At 45.9% G+C, this 20,639-nt stretch overlaps 1 protein-coding gene and 1 long non-coding RNA gene across 2 annotated transcripts in view; both read left to right on the forward strand.

The window, feature by feature from the left end:
* elapor2a (endosome-lysosome associated apoptosis and autophagy regulator family member 2a) overlaps positions 1-16,786 on the forward strand; it is a 34,975-nt gene extending 18,189 nt beyond the window's left edge. Inside the window, exons 10-22 of the mRNA XM_072434882.1 lie at positions 672-800; positions 912-1,002; positions 1,604-1,706; positions 1,968-2,105; positions 4,391-4,657; positions 8,304-8,477; positions 8,759-8,939; positions 10,027-10,123; positions 10,287-10,388; positions 12,757-12,883; positions 13,823-14,001; positions 14,732-14,900; positions 16,243-16,786. Of these exons, the coding sequence (XP_072290983.1) occupies positions 672-800; positions 912-1,002; positions 1,604-1,706; positions 1,968-2,105; positions 4,391-4,657; positions 8,304-8,477; positions 8,759-8,939; positions 10,027-10,123; positions 10,287-10,388; positions 12,757-12,883; positions 13,823-14,001; positions 14,732-14,900; positions 16,243-16,311 (1,826 nt within the window). The 3' untranslated portion in view covers positions 16,312-16,786. The remainder of the gene's footprint in view (positions 1-671; positions 801-911; positions 1,003-1,603; positions 1,707-1,967; positions 2,106-4,390; positions 4,658-8,303; positions 8,478-8,758; positions 8,940-10,026; positions 10,124-10,286; positions 10,389-12,756; positions 12,884-13,822; positions 14,002-14,731; positions 14,901-16,242) is intronic.
* Positions 1-20,639, forward strand: part of LOC140349545 (uncharacterized) — a 70,850-nt gene that overhangs the window by 40,448 nt on the left and 9,763 nt on the right. The window lies entirely within an intron of this gene.

Genomic DNA, 20,639 nt, shown 5'->3' on the forward strand with positions numbered 1-20,639 from the left:
GGAAACGTATAGTAAGAGGCAAAAAGTTGTAATTTATTGAGTTTTGCTGGATGGAAACTCTAAAGACGTCTGTCTTGTTTAGACATTGTCCTCCTCCTGTGAGACAGAACTGGATCTTATGGAGGGACACAGACCAAAGAAGACACTGCATTCCACTGTTTACCGGGTTTAGGCTGGGACTGAACCAGGACTAAACCGGGTCTAAACCGGGTCTAAACCAAGTCTAAACCAAGTCTAAACCAAGTCTAAACCAGGTCCAAACCAGGACTAAACCAGGACTAAACCAGGACTAAACCAGGACTAAACCAGGACTAAACCAGGACTAAACCAGGACTAAACCAGGACTAAACCAGGACTAAACCAGTTCTAAACCAGTTCTAAACCAGTTCTAAACCAGGACTAAACCAGGACTAAACCAGGACTAAACCAGGACTAAACCAGGACTAAACCAGGACTAAACCAGGACTAAACCAGTTCTAAACCAGTTCTAAACCAGGACTAAACCAGGACTAAACCAGGACTAAACCAGGACTAAACCAGGACTAAACCAGGACTAAACCAGTTCTAAACCAGGACTAAACCAGGACTAAACCAGGACTAAACCAGGACTAAACCAGGACTAAACCTGGGGAATCCAACAAAATTCACTTATTTCTTGATATTTTCCCCAGCGTGTAAGAAGTGTCCTGCCGGCACTGAGCCCACCCCGGGGTACGAGTTTAAATGGTGGAACGTTCTCCCTCCAAACATGAAGTCCACCTGTTTCAACGTGGGCAACTCTAAGTGCGACCTGATGAATGGTGTGTATGGGTATTATTTATGTGGTTTCTCTCCGAGCTGCACACTGACTGTACGTGTGTTTGTGTGTTTGTGTGTGTGTGTGTGTGTGTATGTGTGCGTGTGTGTGTCAGGCTGGGAGGCGGCCGGGGAGTACGTCCAGAGCGGAGCTGGAGGTTCTGACAACGATTATCTCCTCCTCAACATCCGCATTCCGGGCTTCAAGTGAGTTCACTGCCCTGTGTGCTGCTCTTCTCACGGCGACAAATGTTTTAAATACTAAAATGTTCAGAAGAGGACTCATTTTGTCCTTTATGTTCTTCAACTAAATTTGCAAAAACATGTAAAGGTTTGAAGCAGTCAAACACAAGGACCAGTGCTGTGAGCTGGACGTCCAAACTCCTCATATTGGTCCCACACGTCCAGCCTCCATATTTAGTTTATATGGGTGTCGTTTTGGGGTCTTTTAAGTTTGACCAGCAAATTAGGAAAGTAGCTAGATCTGCTTTATATCAACCGCTTCAGGACATTTTAAGATATTGTTTGAATGTACTGGCTCCTCCCCTTCTCAAAGTTCCTAGCAGAGCATTGAGATTTGCAAATCTGATGATCTTAAAGGCTCCCAGGTCACGGTTAAAAACCAAAGAGGGCTGGCTTTTGCAGGAGCAGGTCCCAGACTCTGGAATAGCCTTCCTCTGGGCGTTAGAACAGCCCAATCTCTGAATATTTTCTAAATCTTATTTGAAAACCTATTTGTTTGCACAGGCTTTGAACACTAACATTTGATAGTGTTATTTTTGTTTATTTTTGCTTCTGTGTCCCTCAGACTGCCCACGTCCATGTCGGGGCAGTCGGCCTCAGAGTACGGACGCATCACGTTCGAGTTCGAGACGCAGTGCACCTCCGACTGTGAGCTGTACTTCATGATGGTGAGGACATCAATATCACGAGTAAAACGACTTAAAACGCTTCACCAAACGCTTCCCGCACCATCCGTCTCCACCAAAAATGTATCAGAAGATCACAGTGTGCAACGAAAAGAAATGAATAGAAATAATTGTTGTGTGGGGGAAAACTCAAGATTCATATGTTGTCTTGGCTTTACTTTTTACTGTTAAAATAATTAAACCAAACTGAAATTCTAAAGCACAATTACCATCTCCTTAGTACATTATTTTCTGTCTGTTCAGGACGTGAACCGCAAGAGTACGACGGTGGTGGAGTCCTGGTCCAAAACCCAGGTCAGACGCTCCTACTCCCACGTGATGACCCAGAATGCCTCAGTCTCCTACACCTGGGCCTTTCAGAGGACCAACCAGCCGTCTGAGGTGAGCCCCGCCCCTCTTGTCTGCAGCCCCGCCCCTCTTGTCTGCAGCCCCGCCCCTCTTGTCTGCAGCCCCGCCCCTCTTGTCTGCAGCCCCGCCCCTCTTTTCTGCAGCCCCGCCCCTCTTGTCTGCAGCCTGCACACAGCCTGTGTAGTGTAGGACTCTGCTTTTGGCTTTGGTTCCAGTTACGCTTCATCAGATCGTCCTCTGGGGGCTGTACCTGTCAGCTCTTAGGGTCTTAATGAGACCGCTGTGTGCATCTAGTTTCTAGTGTTTTCTCCAAAAAGCAGGAAGTGCACTGTTAGCGTGCTAGTTTCAAATGTCTCTATGGGGACAATAAAGATAAAATCAAATCTAGTTTTTTTCAGGAAAGGGTCAGGTACTGCACCTTTAACTTGAACTTGAGTCATTATTTTGATGTAACAGTAGTCTTACTTCACTGAACGGTTTAGTTCCCAGTTCTCATTGTGAGAAAGCCACTATTTTGAAATGATAACAGCCCTGCATTGCTTATGAGAGTCCAAATTCCTCTTTTTCTACAAACATGTTAGTAAGAAATGTGTGTAGAAATCTACCGCACACAGCTTTACTTAGCTCTTGTTAGTTCTTGTTCTACTGTTGTTCTGGTTGAGATGCAGTTCTAGACTAAAAAGTTGTGACAAACAGGCCTGACATACAGTTTTTGAAATGTTGCTGTGCATCATGTTGAAACTCCGTTTAGTCCGGCTTAAACATGTTCAGGTTGGTCTTAAAGGACACATTGTGCATTATTTGGATTGTTAGTGGCCTGTAAACATGCGCTTGAGGATCTTTACTTTAACACCCTATGCTTCATATAATGTGTCTACTAAAAGCAGTGGCGGCTGGTGGTACAAATTATAGGGGGGGGGCTATTTGACATGACCGTGTTTTTTTGACCCTAACCCTTTTTTTTTTTTTAAATGTCCAAAATTAAATTTTTTAACATTGACTGTTACAACTGAATTAATAAAGTAAACACACTTCATTTCCACTTTTGTTAATGATAATACAATGACTTGGAGGCAGATTCCATTTGTGAGAAAATACATTTGAAATAAAATTACATTTTACACTTCATAAAATGAAAAGAGAAATCAAAAATCTCAGTGATACTGTCACTTATAGTGCAGAGTAGCAATTACTACATTAAGACAAACAATTGTTGGTGTTTCATAAAACAGCTTCTAAGTGGCATTAGTTACCCTGAATTGCATGTGTAACATTTTACATTTTTATATTTAATCATCACAGACATTATTGCTGTTGGAAAGTTGTCATTTATAGCTTTCTTTCATTGGTTTTCTAATAACAAAAGCATATTTTTATCAATAGAAGTTAAGCGATACTTAATGCTTAGCGTTAGCCTTATGCAAGTAATAAACTAAAAACAGACACGTGTCTCGGCTCGGATTGATATGAAATCAGCCACTTTCAACACAAATAAAGCAGCAAACAGTTGAGCAGCTCATTCTGAGTCGTTTTGGACGTACCTTTTGTCACAGACTCTGCAGATGCAGTTTTAAGACGTAAACACGGAAAACACGGCGTGTGGCACTTCAGCGTATGCGCGCGCACATGTCTGTGTCTCTAGCGTAAAAAGTGTAGCTCCATGGCGTAACTTCTACGTTCAAAAGGAGCTTTCTGGAGCGCCCCAAAGTTGCTATTTTCCTATGGAGAAAGCCATAGTGACGTAGTCACTTTTGATCGTGATTTGATTGGCTAAAAATCCCCATTGCTTTTCTATGGGCTCTAGGGCTTTTCAAAGTGCCCCACGGGAACGTAGTAAAGTGACGCAGGCTGCGCAGCAGACCACGCGCTGCGCAAACAAAGTATACATCTATATCTATTTATAGATATATATATATGGATATATATTATTATTTTACACATTTACACTAATAAGAATATAAGATATTTCTGAATAAATTATATTGTTTTTAGACACACACAAAAATTGACGTAGTTGGCAGATTGACTGGGGGGCGGCGCCCCAGTGACCTTAATGGACCAGCCGCTGCTGACTAAAAGCATATAAACTTGGCGTTTCATTATCAGGAATTGTGTTAGAATTCCAGCTACTGGCAGCAGAAGGAATTACCATGGGGAAATAAACAAAAGTTCGCTTTCTCCCGACATGTTTGTGTTTTTAGGGCCTGGTTCAGACTTGGATCAGTCCTGTTTGAAACTGTCCTTAGACATGGTTGGTTTAGTTTCCAAGTCCTGCTTTTATCCTGCCGTAGCACTGTTTAACTTGTATTGTCCCTCAGGTGCGTCGCCATGTGAACGACGTGGCCAGGATTTACTCCGTCACTGTGAGTAATGCCATTGATGGAGTGTCGTCCCGGTGCCGCGCCTGTGCCCTGAGCAGCCGGCCCTCCTCCAGCTCAGCCTGTGTGCCCTGTCCCCCCGGACACTACATTCAGCCTGACACCAACCAATGCACAGAGTGTCCCCCCAACACCTACCTGGTCCCTCACGCTCCCCCCGGACCGGACGCGTGCCAGCCCTGTGGACCGGCCAGCAAGAGCGACAAGGCAGGACACGACACACACTGACCACGACACACACTGACCACGACGCACACACAGACCACGACACACACACAGACCACGACACACACACAGACCACGACACACACACACAGACCACGACACACACTGACCACGACACACACACAGACCACGACACACACTGACCACGACACACACACAGACCACGACACACACACAGACCACACACAGACCACGACACTCACACAGACCACACACAGACCACGACACACACACAGACCACGACACACACTGACCACGACACACACACACTGACCACGACACACACACAGACCACGACACACACTGACCACGACACACACACAGACCACGACACACACACAGACCATGACACACACACAGACCACGACACACACACAGACCACGACACACACACAGACCACGACGCACACACAGACCACGACACACACACAGACCACGACACACACACAGACCACGACACACACACAGACCACGACGCACACACAGACCACGACACACACACAGACCACGACACACACTGACCACGACACACACACAGACCACGACGCACACACAGACCACGACACACACACAGACCACGACACACACACAGACCACGACACACACACAGACCACGACGCACACACAGACCACGACACACACTGACCACGACGCACACACAGACCACGACACACACTGACCACGACACACACACAGACCACGACACACACACAGACCACGACGCACACACAGACCACGACGCACACACAGACCACGACGCACACACAGACCACGACACACACACAGACCACGACGCACACACAGACCACGACACACACTGACCACGACGCACACACAGACCACGACACACACTGACCACGACACACACACAGACCACGACACACACACAGACCACGACGCACACACAGACCACGACGCACACACAGACCACGACGCACACACAGACCACGACGCACACACAGACCACGACGCACACACAGACCACGACACACACAGACCACGACACACACACAGACCACGACACACACACAGACCACACACAGACCACGACGCACACACAGACCACACACAGACCACGACACACACACGGACCACGACACACACACAGACCACGACACACACTGACCACGACACACACACACACTGACCACGACACACACACAGACCACGACACACACTGACCACGACACACACACAGACCACGACACACACTGACCACGACACACACACAGACCACGACACACACACAGACCACGACACACACACAGACCACGACACACACACAGACCACGACACACACACAGACCACGACACACACACAGACCACGACACACACACAGACCACGACACACACACAGACCACGACACACACTGACCACGACACACACACAGACCACGACACACACACAGACCACGACGCACACACAGACCACGATGCACACACAGACCACACACAGACCACGACACACACACAGACCACGATGCACACACAGACCACGATGCACACACAGACCACGATGCACACACAGACCATGACACACACACAGACCACGACACACACACAGACCACGACGCACACACAGACCATGACACACACACAGACCACGACACTCACACAGACCACGACGCACACACAGACCACGACACACACACAGACCACGACGCACACACAGACCACGACGCACACACAGACCACGACACACACACAGACCACGACGCACACACAGACCACGACACACACTGACCACGACGCACACACAGACCACGACACACACACAGACCACGACACACACACAGACCACGACGCACACACAGACCACGACACACACTGACCACGACGCACACACAGACCACGACACACACACAGACCACGACACACACACAGACCACGACACACACACAGACCACGACGCACACACAGACCACGATGCACACACTGACCACGACACACACACAGACCACGACACACACTGACCACGACGCACACACAGACCACGACACACACACAGACCACGACACACACACAGACCACGACACGCACACAGACCACGACGCACACACAGACCACGACACACACTGACCACGACGCACACACAGACCACGACACACACTGACCACGACACACACACAGACCACGACACACACACAGACCACGACACACACACAGACCACGACGCACACACAGACCACGACACACACTGACCACGACGCACACACAGACCACGACACACACACAGACCACGACACACACACAGACCACGACACACACTCAGACCACGACACACACACAGACCACGACACACACACAGACCACGACACACACACAGACCACGATGCACACACAGACCACGATGCACACACAGACCACGACGCACACACAGACCACGATGCACACACAGACCACGACACACACACAGACCACGACGCACACACAGACCACGACACACACACAGACCACGACACACACACAGACCACGACGCACACACAGACCACGACACACACACAGACCACGACACACACACAGACCACGATGCACACACAGACCACGATGCACACACAGACCACGACGCACACACAGACCACGATGCACACACAGACCACGACACACACACAGACCACGACGCACACACAGACCACGACGCACACACAGACCACGACGCACACACAGACCACGACACACACACAGACCACGACACACACACAGACCACGACACACACACAGACCACGATGCACACACAGACCACGACACACACACAGACCACGACGCACACACAGACCACGACACACACACAGACCACGATGCACACACAGACCACGACACACACACAGACCACGACACACACACAGACCACGATGCACACACAGACCACGACACACACACAGACCACGACGCACACACAGACCACGACGCACACACAGACCACGACACACACACAGACCACGATGCACACACTGACCAGCAGAGGGAGTAAATGACTGTGTTCTGTGTTACTGCTCTGCCAAACAGACTATTTCATCTGTTTTGGCAAAAATGACTTCTCTGTGTTTTTAAGGCCACACACCTTCACCTGGGGCTATGGGGTATTTTCTGTTTGTTTTGAGTTTGTTGTCCATTGGCTCAGAGAGCACAGTCTGTGCGGGGCAGACCGAGCACAGTCTGTGCGGGGCAGACCGAGCACAGTCTGTGCGGGGCAGACCGAGCACAGTCTGTGCGGGGCAGACCGAGCACAGTCTGTGCGGGGCAGACCGAGCACAGTCTGTGCGGGGCAGACCGAGCACAGTCTGTGCGGGGCAGACCGAGCACAGTCTGTGCGGGGCAGACCGAGCACAGTCTGTGCGGGGCAGACCGAGCACAGTCTGTGCGGGGCAGACCGAGCACAGTCTGTGCGGGGCAGACCGAGCACAGTCTGTGCGGGGCAGACCGAGCACTGGGCCATTCAGATCTGTTTTAAAGAACAGTGAATAATCTAATGTCTAATCTAATTGAATGGATGCAAATGAAAACACTTGTAGCTCATTGAAACACTGAAGCCGTTACTAAAATAGACTATGTAATTATTATGCACTGTAATCCACTTTAGTAGCACTTCTTCAGGTAAATAATATAATATATATGCTCTCCTCAGGACCACAGCCTGTGTTCCATTGACTGTCGCTTCACCCACAGCGAGGGGAACCTGACCCGGACGTACGAGCTGAGCGCCCTGGGGCCAGTGGGGGCCCTCATGAACGGCCCCAGCTTCACCTCCAAAGGAACCAAATACTACCACCTGTTTAACATCAGCCTGTGCGGGGGACAGGTGGGAGACAGGACCATGTCGCATGTCACATGTTCATTTTAATTGATAATTTTGTCTAGATTAGAATCTTTAACATACAAATGTCTTGATTGTTGTCAGAAATAATCTCAAACAATCTGGATTTAAGATTTTCTTTATTTGCACTTGGGAAAATGGACAATTTGCCATTCAATGAGAATGTCCTGAGAATGTCTTTAGACTTTTGATACACACTCTAGTACTAATATTAATGTCAATAACGTGAGTTGAACCATGTCTTCTAAGTGTGTTTTTCTGCTCAGATGGCCGAGTGCAAAGACAACGTGACGGACCTGTCTCTTTACGAGTCTCAGGGGAGCAAACCTGAAGGAAGCGCCTCTGTTCAAGCCTTCATCTGTCAATCAACCATCATCCCGGCTAGTGGGCGGGGCTTCCACACCTCCCTCTCCTCTCAGTCCATCACACTGGCCGACACCTTCCTGGGTCAGTTGCCAATTTGTCCAGACTTTACAGCACAGAACACTAAGGGCCAGATTTAGGAGCATTCGCACACGTGCTTAGATAGAGGCAGTGCAGGTCAGATAGATGCTAAAGGCTCATTTTAGCAGGCTCCATCAGCAGGTGTAAACCTTTGCAGTGGACAGACTATTGTAGTTTACACATCAATGTGGCCTTAACATGATTTTAATGCTTGAATATGGCTCATTTATAAAGATGAAATCATGATGTGTTTGATGTTAGGCGGACTATTAAAAAAAACAATATGGCCTTGTCTTGTCTGTTTTCTACTGAACTGGATTGTACTCAGTGGAGGTCGCGGTGTGTGCAGAGTTTTGATGACGCGACTCATCTGTTCCTCTCTAATTGGAGAGCATGCATTATCCTGCAGCCTGTCAGGAGCAGTGAGCTGCTCAGGGGCCATCAGAGCTCAGGGCCCATCAGCGCTCAGGGCCCATCAGTGCTCAGGGCCCATCAGAGCTCCGGAGGGCCCATCAGAGCTCCGGAGGGCCCATCAGCGCTCCGGAGGGCCCATGAGCGCTCAGGGCCCATCAGTGCTCCGGAGGGCCCATCAGAGCTCAGGGCCCATCAGAGCTCAGGGCCCATCAGAGCTCAGGGCCCATCAGAGCTCCGGGCCCATCAGCGCTCAGGGCCCATCAGAGCTCCGGGCCCATCAGCGCTCAGGGCCCATCAGAGCTCAGGGCCCCTCAGATCTCATCTTGCTCAGGACTGTAGCTGGAGTTTTACCTATCGTGCCTGTTTTTGGTTTGATGGGTAGAAATAAACTCTGGCCCAGTCAGACCAAGGAGTCAAACCCACAACCTTCTGGCTGTAGGGCCGGGTGTTAGCCACTGTGACAGACACAAACCAGACATTCTTTTCCTAGAGGTGAAGATTTAGATCTAATAAGAACATGGATTTGGCATGTAGCAATAATTAACCCATTATAGTTTTAAAATAAAGTAGTAACGATTAATAGTGAACGTCTGTCAACAAGGAGGAAGTGTTTCTGTTTGAGTTTATGCTGGAGCTTCTTGGACTGTTGGTTCAAACAGGTTTGTGTTTGTGACAGGAGCCACAGTCGAGAGCACACTGGGCGATATCACGGCTCGACCCGACCTGTTTCCAGGGGCCTCAAAGAAAGTTCCTGACATCAACTTCTACTACAGGTCAGAGCATTCAAACACAAGAGCCTCGCACTACGACCTTTTACTTCTAACTTCACCACTAAAACCTTTCGCTCCGACGTTCATCCTCAGAACATTCCAATCTGCACAGACTTGGAGAGATTGTAAAATTGATCTAATGATTTCTCTTGTGCCGTTGTTGCAGGTCTTCAGAGGCTACGTCCTCCTGTGCCGCGGGTCGGAGGGTGGTGGTTCAACTCCGCTGTAACCCCGACAAGAGCGCTACAGGAGAGATCTCTGTGCCCAGGTGCTCCGCCGCTGACCTCTGCTTCCTTTAGGCCTGGGATAGTCCTGGGATAGTCCTGGGATAGTCCTGGGATAGTCCTGGGATTGTCCTGGGATAGTCCTGGGATAGTCCTGCGATTGTCCTGCGATTGTCCTGGGATAGTCCTGGGATAGTCCTGGGATAGTCCTGGGATAGTCCTGGGATAGTCCTGGGATTGTCCTGGGATAGTCCTGCGATTGTCCTGGGATTGTCCAGGGATAGTCCTGGGATTGTCCTGGGATTGTCCTGGGATTGTCCTGGGATTGTCCTGGGATTGTCCTGGGATTGTTCTGGGATAGTCCTGGGATAGTCCTGAGATTGTCCTGGGATTGTCCTGGGATAGTCCTGGGATTGTCCTGGGATTGTCCTGGGATAGTCCTGGGATAGTCCTGGGATAGTCCTGGGATAGTCCTGGGATTGTCCTGGGATAGTCCTGGGATAGTCCTGGGATTGTTCTGGGATAGTCCTGGGATTGTCCTGGGATTGTCCTGGGATAGTCCTGGGATTGTCCTGGGATTGTCCTGGGATTGTCCTGGGATTGTCCTGGGATAGTCCTGGGATAGTCCTGGGATTGTTCTGGGATAGTCCTGGGATTGTCCTGGGATTGTCCTGGGATAGTCCTGGGATTGTCCTGGGATTGTCCTGGGATTGTCCTGGGATAGTCCTGGGATAGTCCTGGGATTGTTCTGGGATAGTCCTGCGATTGTCCTGGGATAGTCCTGCGATTGTCCTGGGATTGTCCAGGGATAGTCCTGGGATTGTCCTGGGATTGTCCTGGGATTGTCCTGGGATTGTCCTGGGATTGTCCTGGGATTGTTCTGGGATAGTCCTGGGATAGTCCTGAGATTGTCCTGGGATTGTCCTGGGATTGTCCTGGGATAGTCCTGGGATTGTCCTGGGATTGTCCTGGGATAGTCCTGGGATAGTCCTGGGATAGTCCTGGGATAGTCCTGGGATAGTCCTGGGATAGTCCTGGGATTGTCCTGGGATAGTCCTGGGATAGTCCTGGGATTGTTCTGGGATAGTCCTGGGATTGTCCTGGGATTGTCCTGGGATTGTCCTGGGATTGTCCTGGGATTGTCCTGGGATTGTCCTGGGATAGTCCTGGGATAGTCCTGGGATTGTCCTGGGATAGTCCTGGGATTGTCCTGGGATAGTCAAATCAAATCAATTTATTTTTGTAAGGCCCAAAATCACAACAACAGTTGCCTCTGAGGGCCACAGGGAGAAATGAATCAACAATGTCTGTGGTGGCGATGAAGTCAGACAATGTCTGTGGTGGCGAGGGACGATGTCCCAGGGTCCTCTGTCCTTAGACTCTCCTTCTCGGCCAGGAAAAACTACAAAAAAAACCTCTTTGGGAAAAAAGCGTAGAAACCTGGAGGAGTTCCAGTGAAGGAGAGATCCGACTCTCACAGACGGACAGACGGACACGAGGGAGACTGGAGCTGAACCCACTCTTCAGGCAGATGAGGGACCGTCTGAGTCGAGCTGGACCCACTCTTCAGGCAGATGAGGGACCGTCTGAGGCGAGCTGGACCCACTCTTCAGGCAGATGAGGGACCGTCTGAGGCGAGCTGGACCCACTCTTCAGGCAGATGAGGGACCGACTGAGAGTCCTGGGATAATCCTGGGATAGGCCTGGGATAGTCCCGGGATAGTCCTGGGATAGTCCTGGGATAGGCCTGACAGTTCTAAAGGACTTGGATTTAGTCTGAGTTTAGTCTTGGTTTTGAGTGGTACTAGTTTGGAGCTGATTTAGTTCTGGAAAAGGACAAACTTTGTTGGACTTTAGACTTTAGACTTACATTAGATTTCAACCCCAGGAATAAGCTATACCTGACGTTGCTTCTGTTTATACCTGGTTTAGTTCTGGAATAGGCCAGTTTTATTACAGAACTACTATTGGGGATATATCAAAGAAAGCAGGCTGTCAATAATACGATTTTGGTCAATTTGTGCAAAAAAACCTGTGGCACTTCATACATGCCTCTTTTACCCTCTTTAAAGAAACAGAACAATACAGTTCAAATCTCATAATTCAAATAAAGTTATCACAAAATTCTCAGCCAGTTAAAATGTAGCAGATAGAGGTGGGAAATGTATCAAACATTTTATAAAATCACGATATGTGTTTTGAAAATGTACAAAAGTTGAATATTGATTATATTCAAATAGTTTTGTTTATGTTTCAACCAAGACATTTCCAGTCACATTTGAGCACATTCTTGGTGCTTTGTTAACTAGGGATTCACTTTTCAAACAATATTTTAAGTCTCATCCTGTAGTTTGAGCTGGTTCTTGCTGCAGACTGATGTGTTGTTCCCCTGGTGTCATGTGGTCCCTGCAGTCAGTGCCCGGCCGGGACGTGCGATGGCTGTACATTCCACTTCTTATGGCAGAGCTCGTCGGCCTGCCCCGTCTGCTCTGCCCAGGACTACCACCAGATCGAGGGCGCCTGCAAACGAGGGCAACAGGTACGGTCAACTTGACCTACGCCATTATCTTACCCTCTCAAGTATAAAAACTACACTTAAATGAAAAGATAGTCATGTAGTCTATTTAGCACATGCACAGTTTTAACCAACCAAAGTTTCTAATTATAGAAAACGGACGCATTTATCATGAATTGATGCACATTAATCACGCGGTCTGTTTTGACCAAGGCGCTCGGTTACACAGGAGGTTTAGGAACGCTCACTTGTGAGCACTAAAACCAATAATATGGACCCAATATTCCACCAAACCACAACAGAACACATCTGACAGAACACTGGTAAACACCAGGCCAATTCAGCCACATCTGTCACCATATGAGCCAGTTACACCCGCAAGCGGCAATGAAGGGCCTTGAACCCACTGAACCTGTTGTTTGGTCATGTAAATTTAGTTAAAACATCCAATCACACAGATTTACTATGAAATAGACTTAATAATAGCCAATAGGGCTTTTATAATGGCTCATTTGTCATTTGTGAAAGAATAAAAAATTGTATAGAAAATGTCATAAAAAAAACATAATACTAGAAATGAGAACGTTTCGTTTAAAGAATGACATTAACCTGAGTGTGCTGGGTAATGAATCTTATTTCCGTGTGATTAATCTGATACATTTTTTAATCGATTGAGAACACCAGTGTGTTGTTTCAAAATACTATGAAATATTGCTGAAGTAGAAGTATAAAGCAGAGGTCCTGGAAATGGAAAGTAAAACCGTATTAGGAGAAGCTACTACTCAAGTGGCAATCAATAGTAACGTCTGATTTATTATTAGAAATGAATGTAATTAGAAAGACTACTTATCTGGAGGAGTGGTAAGTAGGAGTACTGCAGGAGTAAACGTTTGGGGTCAGAAATCCTCACATGTTGTTAAACGTGATGGTTGTAACGTGTGCGTTGTGTCGGGCTGTGTGCAGGAGGTGCTGTTTGTGTGGCGCGAGCCCCGGGTGTGTGTGGGAGGCACGGGGCTCCCGCAGAAGCGGACCCTCCCCTGTGAGAGCGTGGAGCGGTGGGTGCAGCTGGGCGGAGGGCTGGGGGCCCTCACCGCACTGCTCCTGGTCTCTCTCACCTGCTACTTTTGGAAGAAGAACAAGAGGTGAGTCCATGTGGTGCCTTTACCTCTGCCCCTGTGGTCTGATGAAGAGATGGCAGTTGGTTAGATCAGATTAGACAGGCCCGGGTCCACAAGGGTGCAAAAGGGTGCACTGCAACCTCATTTATAAGTGTTTGCACCCTCTTTTTAGTTGTGTTAAATAATGACACTTCATCTTTTTCCACGTTTGAAACCCGGATGCAGTCAGCTTGGTCTAGACCCAGGCCTGAGATTAGATAAAATGTTTATTTCAGAATTACTTTAATTCAGCCTAAGGGGAAAGTCTTTTCATTACAGACATGCAGCCGACATTATTTAAAAAAAAAAATCAATACAATAAATCCCTTTATCAGCTGGTCAAATCTGAACACATTTACATTATATAGTACCCTCACAACATAGTCACATGTGTACGGTTTTAAAAGTTAACTGACTGTTTCCTCAGAGGATTGGATGACCCACGGGTGTCATTGATTATAACCTCGTATATAACAGACAAAAGACTAACATGCCTTCTTTAACCAGCGTTACACACATATTTGGACGATATGTACAGAGACATATTATCCAAACTATGCTGTAGTTAAAATAGAAAAGAATATTGGTTTTAAACATTTTCTGTTGATTTATTTTGTAAATGTCGGACTGCTGTTCTTTATAAAGCTATTGTACAAAGTAATGGCAGTTTGATGCTTCCACTTGGGGTCTGGTATTACATCGATATTGCTTCCAGACTGGAGTACAAGTATTCGCGGCTGGTGATGTCGGCTAACAAGGAGTGTGAGCTGCCTGGAGCCGACAGCTGTGCCATGATGGAGGGCGAGACGGAGGCGGAGCTGGAGGACGAGGTGATCTACTCCAAACCCTCGCTCATCGGGAAACTCAAGGCCCTGGCATCCAAGGTAATCACAAAGTCACAAATATGCTCCAAAACGAAAGCCCTCACAGGACATTTTGCCCGATTTAGGCCCGGTATGCTTCGCCCTGCTTTCTGGAATCTTTGTAAACAGTTCTTAAGGCGCTGCTCACTTCATTTGTGTGGTGTCAGTGTGACATATCATGGCCATAAAACATCACTGCGGCAACAGCCAATAAATCAGAGGCACAAACGGAGTGACGAACACTGATACAAACACGGGAAATGGCAAAAAGATGATTACCCACCCCTTGTAAAAGTAAACTACGGCTGTCTCATCCATGTATCTTTTATAGTATATGACACCCAGTCCACTAGACATCGCTATTAATCCAGTTTTAGTGTTTGTATAGGTTTACAGACTGAACCCCAAAGCAGAGATGGAAGCAGGTTGAACAATAGTAAATGTTGCAGACAGTGGAGGCAGGCTGACTTAGCTGGCGCGCAGAGTAGATCCTACAACCTTTTGCTTGACTCCAAATCCCTCCTCCTTCTCCTCGACTTCTCCGCTGCATTTGATATTATAGATCACTGCATCTTCCTCCATCGGCATCAATGGCTCTGCACTCTCCAGGTTTGCCAATATCTCGCAGCATTTGCAAAAACAACTGCTCATCGGTATCACTCCTATTACCCACGGAGTCCCTCAAGGCTCGGTGCTTGGTCAACTCCTTTTCATACGTGGACTATAATTGCATTGCTACACCGCTGTCAACTTTATCTTTCCACCAAAACCATCATTCCTGCGACAAGCTCGACCCTCACCAACTGTCTCTGCCATATAATCTTGCATGACCGCCAACTTTCTTAAATTTCAATGCAATAAATCTGAAATTATGATAATCAGTCCCAAATCGCTCCTTCCCTCCACTCAAAACTTCACTCTATCCATGGATGACACAGTCTGTTCAGATCAGGAACCTTGGATTTATCTTTGACCCCACCCTCTCCATCAAACCCCACATCCGTGATCTAAGCACGGGATCTTGGGGGACCGAGCCTTCGCCATTGCTGCCCCCACTGTCTGGAACTCACTCCCCCTCCAAATCAGGAAATCTGGCACACTGAACACTTTCAAAAAATGGCTCAAAACATTTGACTAAAAGTCCAAAATCCCCACTAATGACTTTCCCTCATTTCTTGTTTTTGTTTGTACATACTGTGGAACGTCCGTATGATGTCACTTTATATATTTTGCCACTCTTGAACTAACTCGTCTCTGCAGCATTTCACTCATGTAATAGTACTGCAAAATGTCGAAAATGTTACTCCAGTACAAGTACAACGCCTGTGTACAAGAACTAACTCCAGCTGACGTTTGTGTGCAGGGAAACGGGGACAGCTACGAAAACGTGCAGCTGAACTCTTCTCACTCCAAAGCTCTAGTGTGGAGCTAAACCACCACTGAAGAGCGCTCCTCCTGCGTCTGGAGAGCCTGAGTCCTCAGCTCCGCCCCCTGGTGACGCGTGGGACCAATCACAAGCCCCCTATCCACATTGCCCCGGCACCAGGAGCAGAGCCCGGGGCCAAAATGGTGCCTTACAGACTGTACTATGGCCTGTGACTTTACATGTGAGACTGTCCTTACGTCTGATACGACGGAGCGCGAGGGGGCAGTTTGGATCAGCTCAGGGTACAACATAGACAAATACTATTTATGTTTGTATTTATTTGATTCATGGTTAAACTTGGCAGGATTTGTCATAAGTTTATTAATAAGCATCGTTCATAATGCGTTTCCAGTCTTGTTATACGTTATTGAGCTTTAATATAGAAGATTTTCATGTTCACAACTTGAGAAAAGGATGTCATGTAATGGGCTGTGGTGTTGACTGTGCATCGATGTCAAATAAAAGATATTTATTTAAGAAACTGTATAAAGATGGATTTTTAATGGCATTTTCCTCTTGTTATATTGAGGAAAAAAGTGAAATAGTGGTAAGAAAAATAATATTAAAGGCCACATATTGTACAAAATGTACTTTTTAAAATGCTTTTTACCATGTTATTATGTTTTTCCTGCACCAAAAACATACCTGGAGTTGCATTTTACTTCATTAAGGCTTGTTTAATTAATCTTGTTTACGAGCTCCTCTCCCTCTGGGCCTCAGAAATCACTCCATTTAAATTTCACCCAGATTTATGAGGCCAAAGCTCTGGAGGTCTCCTGTTCTACCCATAAATAATCACCCGACTCCATCAAATCACACGTTCATCAGCAGCATGCCGGCCTACGTCGCTTAAATAGCCAGCTTTTTCCCTTGGTAATTCCTGTTCTTGCTGAGGGAACGCAGACTGATGCAACATAATGCATATTTTCTATAAATAGGCATAATTTTAAGTTCTAACATGAGATTCCAAAACAAATACAAACAATCCATAATGTGTGTCCTTTAATGGGAACCACTATGATGAATTCAATTCATTTTGTTTTTTTAATGCCCAAAATCACAACAGGAGTTGCCTCAAAGTTCAAACCTCAGCCAATGCTGCCGTTACCCCTGAGCAAGACACGCTTTGTAACTGCAGCTGAAAAAAGGCTGGCATAAAGAAAAAGAATAGTCCTAATGTATGAATAACTACAGCTTTGTCCTGTAGAAATACAAAACAACCTATTTGGAATCTATTTTGAGGATGAGTTACACAGACAAGTGTAAATGTTGAAAGGAAAAATGATCACATTACAAGTCACAACATAAGTTCAGATTTTGAAGGTGGCTTCAGTTTCATACCGTTGGTTTAAGCAGCTCCTCCAACCGACTGTGACTATGTTCATGTTTATTATGTCTTAAGTCTTAAAACATGTAGAGAACATGACTAAACTTCATTTTAAGGCAAGACACTGCAGGTGAATGGAAAAAACATCTTACATTTAAAGACATACATTTGAAACTATAGTTCACTCCCAGAAATGGAAGAAATATTGTATTACATATAATCATGTAAATAAGGAATTGTGTGTAGAATGGCCAAAGTTAGACCTATTTTGGCCATTACAAGTGTAAATATGTTGTTCATTTTGTTAAGCTTTTATAATCAAAACTTGAATAAATCAGGCTTATAATTAGATGTCAACAAATCCTTGAGTAAATGAAAAAAATGAAAATCCTGTTAAGTTAAGATTGTAAAGTTTGTGTAGGAGCTGCTTTAAGAGCTGATCTTTGTTTGTGTGGGAGGAAAATACATCTGTAGAAAACAGCCTTTGATACGCACAAAGTGGAAGTGAAGTGGATTCAATTATTATTATTTTTGAGCTAAATGTAGCTGTCTTTATTTCATATGTGTCACTGTTGCTCAAAAAATGTCTTGAAAAACATTATGTCTGTCCTTATTATGAATGGGCTTGCCTCTCCACAGATATGACATGTCCATACTGTGGAATAATCATGGCAAATCAATATCATCTCCATAGAAACCAGGTGGCAGCAGAAATGTTACGCACCTTTAAGAATGTTATCTTTGAGCTGATTCTGACTTTTATTTTAAGCGCAATAAGATTATTTTCCTTGTAATTGGGCCTTTTTTAATCTCATTTTTTAAAGATGAATATGACATGTTACACTGGCATGTTCTCCCTTTAATACTCAAAATATGACATTATGAAACGTATTATTTCCTTTCACATCAATCTGTAATCAAGTATGCGTCTGAGGACATTTAATAACAGTCAGTATGTTATATGTCCAGCAGAGGGCGCTGTATGACAGGCAGAAACACTTGTGTCAAAGATGACACTATTGTATTCAAGTCAAAAGTACTCATTCTAATCCGAATTCATGTAACAAGTCTATATTAGGTTTACTTTAGTTAGAATAATAGATTTATTCCCAATATATCTCTGAATCATAGAAACAAATTCCAGTGAAGTAAAAATAATCTTGACATAAGAGCGGTCCAGACCCGGTCCGGTCATGGTCCGGTCCCGGTCCAGTCCCGGTCCAGTCCCGGTTCAAGCTCTGTTCAGACCTGGTTGCATTCGGATATGTAAAACAGTGTTTCTCAACCAGAGGTCCCCGGGCACTCACCAGGGAGTATTTGGAATGATTTCAGACTGAAAATGAAATATGAATAAAACATTTGTTTGTAGTAAAATGTCTTTTGAGCGTTTTGTACATGATTTATTGCTGATATGGAAAGGACAGAACTTAAAAATGTCTACTCTTCAAATCATTCTCTTGCAATCAGTTTGAGTTGATGCCGTCAGGCAGAAGGTACATGTATATACTGTGTATATACTGTATATATACTTTGTATATACTGTGCATATACTCTGCATATACGGTGCACTGTGCATATACTGTGCATATACTCTGCATATACTGCGCATATACTGCGTATATACTGTATATATAATGTGTATATACTGTGCATATACTGTGCATATACTGTACATATATTGTGCATATACTGCGTATATACTGCACATATACTGCGCATATACTGCATATATACTGCGCATATACCTGCGCATATATTGCGCATATACTGCGTATATACTGTGTATATATTGCGCATATACTGCGTATATATCGCGCATATACCTGCGTATATATCGCGCATATACCTGCGCATATACCGTGCATATACTGTGCATATACCGTGCATATACTGTGCATATACCGTGCATATACTGTGCATATACCGTGCATATACTGTGTATATACTGTGCTGTGTATATACTGTGTATATACTGCGCATATACCTGCGCATATACCGTGCATATACTGTGCATATACTGCGCATATACTGTGCATATACTGCGCATATACTGTGCATATACTGCGCATATACTGTGCATATACTGTGCATATACCTGCGCATATACCGTGCATATACTGTGCATATACTACGCATATACCGTGCATATACCGTGCATATACTGTGCTTATACTCTGCATATACGGTGCACTGTGCATATACTGCGCATATACACAAACATAAGTTAGAATGAATGCATTTTAACTTGGTTTGTTTCTTCCTTGTCTGTTGTAATATGAAAATATGCTTAAACTAATATTTTCACCATATCCTTGCTTCTCCCCTGTATTTCTGAACATTTCTCTTTTTATTCTCGGTGAATTCTGTTCTTTCTTGGCTGCTCTGAGCCAAGGCCGTATCTGAGCTTTTGTGTCCACAGTGTTCAGCTTTTAACTGACAGATTCTGCTCCTGTTTTCTTCCCCTCTTCATCCTCCTTTCCCACCATCCCTCTCCAAAAGCCCCCGTGCTCCTCCCCTCGACCAATCTGCTCCCTCGGCTTTGGCTTCTGACCCAATCAGAGTGCTTTGTTTCAAGTGTCCCAGGTTCTGTCCCAGGTTCTGTCCCAAGCAGGACGAGCACTTTAGAGGACACGACTGCGCTGCAAAACAGAGACGGGTTAAAGGAGCAGGGAAAGGAGGTGAAAGAGGAGAATACTGTGTTTTAAAAGGGGCTGAACCATTTAATAATCTTCTGTCTCCATGGAGTTTTGCTCAGAATGTTACATGGTATGGCATTAAACATGGGCTCTCTATCTCCATAGAGATAAAAAGTTACAGTTTACAGCAATTACAGTAAAAATGCATTTATTTTAGCAATAAAAACACCTGTAACTGAATAAATGCAAGAGCGATAGTTTAATGCTGTACAGAGGAATATTCTTGGCAAAGCAATGCCGTCTCCATGGAGACAAGAACTGCCAGAAAACCTTTTTTAAATGTATTAATAATTATTTGATTTATATAGATT

Source organism: Eucyclogobius newberryi, unplaced genomic scaffold (genome assembly GCF_026437365.1).
Source record: "Eucyclogobius newberryi isolate DKJ021-1_F unplaced genomic scaffold, fEucNew1.0.hap1 SCAF_7, whole genome shotgun sequence".
Lineage (NCBI taxonomy): Eukaryota > Metazoa > Chordata > Actinopteri > Gobiiformes > Gobiidae > Eucyclogobius > Eucyclogobius newberryi.